General features: G+C 37.2%; 1 protein-coding gene across 2 annotated transcripts; it reads left to right on the top strand.

Annotated features, from left to right (window-relative positions):
* Positions 1 to 823: 823 nt before the first annotated feature.
* perm1a (PPARGC1 and ESRR induced regulator, muscle 1a) lies at positions 824 to 8,386 on the top strand. 2 transcript variants are annotated; one of them, XM_079848710.1, is made up of 4 exons: positions 824 to 969; positions 2,403 to 5,766; positions 6,677 to 6,790; positions 7,048 to 8,386. In XM_079848710.1, exons 2-4 carry the CDS (start codon positions 2,460 to 2,462, stop codon positions 7,152 to 7,154), a joined length of 3,528 nt encoding a protein of 1,175 aa, XP_079704836.1. In that variant the 5' UTR covers positions 824 to 969; positions 2,403 to 2,459; the 3' UTR covers positions 7,155 to 8,386. The 2 variants fall into 2 exon arrangements, with proteins under 2 accessions (XP_079704836.1, XP_079704835.1); XM_079848709.1 differs by having other exon boundaries at positions 825 to 969; positions 2,314 to 5,766.
* The last annotated feature ends 143 nt before the right edge of the window (positions 8,387 to 8,529 follow it).

The raw sequence follows: 8,529 nt of genomic DNA, 5'->3' as shown, positions 1-8,529 counted from the left end.
ATTTTAATGTATTTCATTGTGGAAATTTTTGACTATCTTGTAGAATTTATAATTGATAATATGTTAAGAAAATATATTTTTTCACTATAGATTTATATTACAACTGGCATGTTGTAGCCTATCTATAGTTTCTAAATGTGTTGGTTGCTATTTTTTCATAACAAATGCTATAGGTCAATGAAAACAAAAGCAAACATGGCCTATGCATGGTAATGAGTCATGAATGGTCTTACCTGTAATTATAGCCTTATTGTAGCAAAAGCTGTTAAACGATTACAATAACTATGGTACATAGTACATAAGGGCAAGTACAAGTCGGAATCAAGAGCTTTAAAGTCTGGACCTTAATGAGTTATTGACCAAACAGTCAGTTTTCCCCATGTGTAAAATGTGTTTTATTCTAATGATGATTAGGAAAAGCCTTCAGATATTATGAGATGACAGCCAAACATAATTAAGTGAACTGTTGAGGAGTTAAGTTGTTAAATGTTAAGTAAAGTTTGGCTTCCCATGGCACTTTGTAGACAATTAGACAACTGTGTTATACTGATAGGGTTCCAGATGCTTAAATAATAAAAAATACATAAAATACTATGTATACAAGTAATTGTTAACTAGGCTATTATTGCTATTGATTGCAGTTATGTTATCAACCAACTTTGCATGTGTTTTGCAAAAAATAAACACACAAACATATTTCACATGGGAGCATGCCATGGGACCCGCTAAAACGGTTCACACATCAACCGGGGAGGGGGAGGGAGGCACAGAGGAGAGAGAGAGAGAGAGAGAGTACTGCGTGTATTACGTGATGTGTAACACTGTTCTATTTATAAGAAATCATAGGGCCTGTGGTGTACCGTCTTACTTGGAAGGACACTCAAAGGGCATTCACTATGCCTCAAACTACTAAAGTGGTGTGAAAGGCTAACTGCTCTGGGACTTCTGCACTTTCACTCCATTGAACAGGTACTGTACACATTTCTGCTTTGAGTTTAGTATTAGTTTCATAATAGTGTGCACACCAAAGAAAAATCTCAATGTGAAGGAATGCAGTGGACTCTGCATACTTGGTTCCCCATGCATTTTTAACAATAATAGAATAAAGAAAAATTTAAACGCATAATTTTTTTTCAAAAGAGTTGTGCTTGATTGTGCGTAATTAATTGTGATTAATTAACATTCACTTACCACATATAGTTTCAAAAATGTTCCTTTGTTTGAAATTGTATTTTCCGATACAATGTCACTGATTCTGATATCATCTGAGGCCTTATGTGACCCTGGAAAAACCAGACAAAACCAGTCACATGGGTCTCAAATTTGAGAATTATAAGCTTTCCATTGATGTATGGTTTGTTAGGATAGGACAATATTTGGCAGAGATACAACTATTTGAAAATCTGGAATCTGAGGGTGCAAAAAAATCTAAACATTGAGAAAGTCGCCTTTAAATTTGTCCATTTATGTTCGCGATTGTGCTGCATTTACTAAAAAATAAATGTTTTATATATTTATGGTTGGAAATTTACAAAATATCTTAATGGATCATGATCTTTACTTAATATCCTAATGATTTTTGGTATAAAGAAAAATCAATAATTTTGACCCATACAATGTATTGTTGGCTATTGCCACAAATATACCCGTGCAACTTATGAATGGTTTTGTGATCCAGGGTCACATATAACAGATTGAATTTCCTTTATACTATAATGATATGTAGATATGTAGAACCTATTCAGATTCTTTTAATGCACCTTTAATGCATTTATGCAACTAATATATATTACTAGATTATATTCATAAATATGGTAATAGAGTAAGAATTCTTAACCAAATATTCATAATACAAAAAAATAGGTGTTTTACCTCGTACCTTGATGTACCATTTTGAATGTACGCTATTTATTGAAAGTGGGATTCATATTCACATTATTTATGTGAATATGACAGTATATTTGTTTTGTTTTTATTTAATACAAAAAAAATACATTTAAAGCTTCAAATAATGGCAATTATATGGCATGCAATTGAAGTTTGTATTGTGTTTTTGACAAGTGCAACTTGTTTCTGGAAAATTGATTTAAAAGATTTTGTATCACAATTTGTGGTTGGAGCATATGGCCCTATAAAAAGACTAGCATAGATGTTTAGATTAATTACCTTTCGGTTGATACTGGTTGTGCCATTCCCATGATGCCAATAAAAACATCCACTTTTTGCATTTTCAAATATGTCCCTATTTTTGTGCAATTGCATTGCCAGACTATTTATTCATGTCACTGACTGATTAATTCATTTAAATTGTAGATTCAGAACTGTCTGTGTATCATTCATTCATGGATGACTTTGAATACAGCGTGCACATCTCCGACCGGGACTGGGACTGTTTTTTTCAGGAGTGCGAGGACTGTGACGTGCTCTCTCCGGTGCTTGCCAGTCGAGAGGACTCTGGAATGAGTGACATTGATGAGATGGGCTGCCACTTTCTAAACAGGACCCCGGTTGTGGACACAGAGCCTGATCCAGACCTTCAGATTGATGGCCCGCCAGTCTGTGAGGGCTCGCCTGTGTATAATTACCTCAGCAAGTACGGAATACGTAGTCCAGAGCAGGTTCTCTCTGGCAGTGAGGAAGACTTGCACCTTCAGACTGTCAATCTGTTCTTTGAGCAGTTAAAAAGTGTCACAGAAAATGAACAGCCCTTGGAACAAAGCCATGTTGTTAATTGGGGAAGTGAGGAGACAGGCCATCTGGAGGGTTTGATTGATAAGCAGGATTTTCTGTCTTTAGATACTGGTCCATCTGGCAGAAATGAGGCCAATCTTATAGGTGAAATCACTAAGCAGGGTGTGGTTAATACCTGGGGTGATATAGCTGCACCCGCTTATGCACAAGAATATGCATCAAAGTCTAACACTGAGCTACTCATTGGAGGGAAGTCATTGTCAACTCCCCTAATTACAGTAAGAATGAAACAGGAGCAACAGGAAAGATGTGGAGAGCTGAAACCTGAAACAAAGCCACCTAACAAAGAGAAAATGGTAACGGTAAATAGGAAAGATATGACAGAACAAATCCCAGCAAGACAAAATATTGCTCAGCTGGATACCAGAAACAGTTCTGACTCAAAAGATTGTGCAATCGGTCAGATCCCAGTGTCACCTTCCTATCTCAGGAGAAAGAGGAGAAAGAAGAAGAGAATGAGTGTGGAGCCAGTAGAACCAGGATATGAGGCTCAGATCCACATCCATCAAAGTGAATCAGAGGAAGAGAGATTCATTCAGAGAGAAGAGATGAATAGCCTTCCTGCAAATGTCTGGAAGACAGAGCAAATATCACTTCAAAGAATTAAAACATCACAAAATACTGATCTTTTAAAGCCCAGAGACATTTTTGACTTGGAGGCTTCAGCTGATTTGAAGTCTTCAAAAACCTTGCCAGTATCTTTTATCAGTAATTTAGTCACCGTACCTTCAAAGCCTGAAGTTGTACACACAAGCTTTAATACGATTTCCAAAAGCATCCATGACGTGTCTCCTGGAAACAATGGGCAATTGAAAGCAGAGATTTCTCCATTACCCCAGATAAATAAAGTTCTGAATTTACAAGAAGGTGGATTGAATATGCTTAAATTTGATCCTTCTGTACACTTAGAGAGCTGGACCGGTATTAGAGAGACCTTATCAGCACCTCTAAGTGATAATTCTGGTGCAGGATGTCAGATGAAATCCTTATTATCTTCTAACATTTCCATTGCTGCTGATTCAACAAAGCCTCCTTCCTCCATAGTCTCTTTTAAATTGACTGAGGACAAAGATTTATCCTGTTTAGGAAATGATACTGACTGTTCAGTATTTAAAAATGAACAAACTATGTCAAGCAAAAGGAATATGGTAGAAATTTCAGACAAAGAAAGCTTGTTGTCTTTAACTGAGAACATAGATGGAGTAGAATCTTGTTCGGATGGAACATTTACTTGTTCACAGGATACTCCTCAAAAACAGAAAGCATGTATTCAAGTTAACATTTCAGAATATCAAATCCATTCGGCCTCTCAAACCATTGAAGTAAACATGAATATACCTGTAAGTGAGACAGATGCAGAGACTGAGAGATATATGTCTGATAATATTGATCATAGAACAGATGAAAGTCAGATTCAAAGCAGAACTAAGACTAGTAAGGCATTAAATGTGAATGCCTCACCCATAATGCCAGAAAATTCAGATGAATCAGACAATAAGAGAGACATCAGTGCTAATGAGGTTGCTGTTTCAGCCAGTGGCGAACAACTATTTTGTGGCAAGTCTACCAGATCTAGTGAACACATAAGTGGTCCTACACAAGATGTTTCAGAGTTGCCTCATAACACACTTGCTGAAATGAAGTACACTTCCTCAGCTGAGTCGAAAAGTGGAGCCAAAGATCTGGAGAGTGTTTCTCTTGATGCTGCAGATCATCTTCCATGCCCCGTGTATGCAATCTCATCCTTCTGGAATGAAATGGAGAAGCTAACCATCAATGACATATTGCGTATACGGCAAATTGGTAACACCCAGCACACCAGTATTTTAACCCAGCCGGAGGATGGTAGCAATGCGGACACTACAGATGCTGGAGACTCTGGTTACTTTACACTACCTGATGACTCTAAGCCGGACCGCCTAAGTGGAGACATGTCTTACATATCTGATCTAGACGAAGACCTTGCACAGCTTCAAACCACATTTTCTTCCAAGCAAGAGGACGAGTCGCGTGAGTTCCCTAGCTCTTGTGGTGTGATGTGGGAGAATGATCCAGATCCAGTGGTTGTGGGTGAAGAAATGGTGTTCATAAGTCCGGAAACCACTCTTCCTGAACATCTCTGCACGGCTAATGCTCAACAGTGTTTCAGGAGAATGTGTAAGAACATTAGCGTGCAGAACCTGCAAGCTCTAGATGCTCAACCAATCAGGCAAATACTGAGAAATGCCTCTATGCATTCGATCCATTCAGAGGTAGATGATTTTATAGATCCTTTTTACCATGTGAACACTTCAGGCTCAAAGAGCTTGTCTGATGATGAAGAGGAAGTAGAAACCAGTGGTATCACGTTTTCTGAAATAATGCATTATCTCTTTGGTGAGGATGAACCTGAGCGTTGTGCGTCCCGTGCAGACAACATAGCTGCTTCGTACCTTGATGTAACAGGCACTTCTGTGCCTGAGACGTATGACCATTTCTTCTCAGAGTTTGATGCTGGAAGCTTTGTTTGTCCAATTGTAGAAGAGTCAGGTGGAGATAAAATGGTTCCCATTTTCTCCTGCTCCCGCTCAGCTAACAGAAACCTTCAGTTTCCAGAGGCATATGACTATTTCTTCCCAGATTCCCCTGGGAATTCGGACGAAGATGATGAGAATGAGAACACGGTTATCAAGGTAGTGGCACAGTATGGCCATAAGTCTCCCAACCATGATCCTGTTGACATGTATGAGCACTTCTATTCTGAAGATCAGGGCGACTTCCTCTGGACGAACCCTCTTTCATTTAGAAGAGTTCGACGCACAGGTTTTACCATCCCTGAAGAGAAGACATGTTCTGGGGAACTCGTCCCTGTAAAGACATTTCCCAAAGGAATCAATCAACCAATTAATGCTTTGGGCCCTGATGGGAGCCCTTTCCCAGATTCCTTGCTCCTCAACCTGGAGAACTGCATCTTCCAGCAGCTGACTGAGCGACAGAATAAGTGTAAGGAGATGCAGACAGTAGTTGCTGATCCAAGTAAGAACTTCTACCACACAATTTTCTGCACACACTGAAACTGAACACCAGTACTTTCTCAAAGGGTTTATTTGTTCCCTTTAATAAACTTTATCAGACATAAGAGACACTAAAATGAGAGCCTACATAGGAAATTTTCCGGAAATAATTTCTGTTAGTCATATGTTAGTCAACTCTCATCCCTTTTAAGTCAATATCTGCTGACTGAGAGTATCGAGTCACATGTCGAGCCTTGCCCGAGCCTTAGGAATGGTTGTACGTGCGAATCAGTCTACACTCATGCTGGGCAGCTTCTCAAATCTGCAGTGTGCCAGAATTTATGAACATGTTTCACTATGAAGTGCAAGTAAAAATAGAGAAAACTCCAGGAACACCAGGCCACTTATAATGACTTGTGATATTGATTATTGTTCAATGTCAATTCATTATCTGCCTGCCTACTGATATATATATATATATGTCCAAAAGGATACTTAGCAAGGATACAATTAAATTGATCAAAAGTAGGACTTTTACATTGTTACATGATTTCTATTTCAAATAAATCCAAAGGGAACATGAATAAAAAATCTCAAAAAAAATGTCACAAAATTTCCAGAAACATTTCCACAAATTTCCACAAAAAAAATATTCAGCTATATATATGCTATATACAATATTACTGTTTATACTGTATTTATGTGATCAAATAAAAAGACATTAAAAAAGTCTTACCAAACTTTTAAACAAATAGTGTATAACTCACAGTGAATTTGTTTTACTCATAGTGAAACTAATTTATATAAACCCTTTTATAATAAAAGCCAGTTTGTTATTGAATAAAATTGTGTAGATTTATTTATTTATTTATTTTGGTTGATTATTAAGTGGTGCTGCCCTGTTGTTCTGAATTTGAATGCCTCTTTTCTAGGGTTGGATGCCCCATTCTTGCCTCTTAAACAGGCAGACCTGTGCTTGGTTTGTATTGCTTTTGCCTCGTGGGTCCTGAAATCGACAGGCTCGGGAGCAGACACCTGGAAAGCTGGTATATTTGTTTCATGAATATACTTATTACTTCGACATAAATTGCTTTAATTCTCATAGTCTTTGCTATGGTTTTTGAGTGTTTCAAGTGAGTCATTACTTTAGTCGTTCAGGCGTGTTTTGACAGTTTTTTACTTAGAATGTTATGCTTTTTACAGAGGAAAAGTTAAGCCTCTTGCCTTGGTGCAAAGCTCTGAATTAAGCAATGTGATTCATAATAATCCATAATGACGCGTATCTGCTTTTTATATTGTTCAGCTCTTCTTGCGAATGTCAGTGCACTCTCTGCCATACGATACCTGCGCAGACACAAGAGGGAGGAGGTCTCTGGAAAAACTCCTTTGCGTCAGTTAGAGCCAGCATAACTCCATAGCTGATGGCCTCCAGATCTGATTTCAGTCACATCACCCTTTTTCCATGTAATCCAAAAGGGTGTTGATGAATGTCAAACGTGCATGCAGGGCATTTTCCATCATTCTCAGTATTATTAGGATCAATACTCTCGTGTGCCTTTATTGCTGATGAACTCAGTTGATAAGCTAACACAGATGACTGTGACTTCAGACCAGTGCCAGTAGTGTTTATAATATTAGTGTATGAACATATCTGTATCCATTATTTAAAAAAAAAAAAAAAAAAAGGAATGTTGATTGTTAATGAAATGACCAAAGCCCTTTTTTCAGAGATATTGTGGATTCACTGTTTGCAGTGAATGATGTTGTGATGAGAGCAGTGGTATATATTGATTAATATTTGATATTGAGATGCTTATGGAAGTGTCATAATGAAGATGGACGTGTGTCTAATTAAGTGTACCAGTGGAGAGGTTTCAATGGAAGAGCGAATGTCTATGAACAATCAGTTAATATAGTTTGATACTACTGACTGAGATACTGGAATTTTTGCTGTGCCAAATTATTTTGGTGTATTTATAGACCATATAAACAATAAATAATATGCTCATGTGAGGACGTCACTTCAGATCTGAAAAGTTTGATTTGTTCTAATGTCATTCATATGGTGCTCCCCAAATGTAATGTAGGAAATGTATTTTTCTGTCTGTTGTACCTAAAATAAATATGATGTTTATTTGAAAGCATTGTCAGTGCACTTGTATGTTAATAGTAATACTTATTTTGACCACAAGAGGGGGATGAACAAACAATTGTACTATTATTGTGCCAGAAAACCTGATAAATATTAAATTTGTTACAACTGAGGGGAATTAACATGCATTGCAGTTTTTGTGCAGTAGAAACTGAGATGTGTTCAAACAGTTTTGGAGAAAATTAAGAAAATTTGCAAGATTGAGACATTTAGGTTGTACTTCTAGATGTTACCAGCAGATGCCACCAGAACCCTAAGGTAAAGGTCACCAAAGTCCCTTCCCATAGTCTTTGAGATCACAATATAGGCCATGCTGACAGAGATCTATGTGACATTCATAATTCAAATTCATAATTTCCAACACACTGTAAAATGACGTTATTTAAACATGTCACCGTTTAGCCATACTAAATTAAATGTACTAAACAACATGACAGAGTAAAGGAGTTCAGAGAACTTGTTTTATTTTAAAAATAGCCTACAATTTAAATCACTCAAAAATGTAAAAAAAATAAACCACACATTCATATTTAAAGTGGACAGCTCAAGCAGTGTTACAGCTGTTTTATCACTGTTTATTTGTCATAAACAATGAATACATTTGACCTCCACACAACAAACAGATCTTATGAA

Source organism: Squalius cephalus (assembly GCF_949319135.1).
Source record: "Squalius cephalus genome assembly, chromosome: 18".
In the NCBI taxonomy this organism is placed as follows: domain Eukaryota; kingdom Metazoa; phylum Chordata; class Actinopteri; order Cypriniformes; family Leuciscidae; genus Squalius; species Squalius cephalus.
Note: the sequence above shows the minus strand (reverse complement) of the source record. Positions and strands in the feature narration are given on the sequence as shown.

Bases quoted from the DNA above. Each gene is read 5' to 3' on its own strand.
- perm1a (XM_079848709.1), top strand. From the start codon at position 2,343: ATGGATGACTTTGAATACAGCGTGCACATCTCCGACCGGGACTGGGAC. The intron at 5,767-6,676 runs GTAAGAACTTCT...CCTCTTTTCTAG, and splicing joins GACAGTAGTTGCTGATCCAA to GGTTGGATGCCCCATTCTTG. The intron at 6,791-7,047 runs GTATATTTGTTT...TATATTGTTCAG, and splicing joins AGCAGACACCTGGAAAGCTG to CTCTTCTTGCGAATGTCAGT.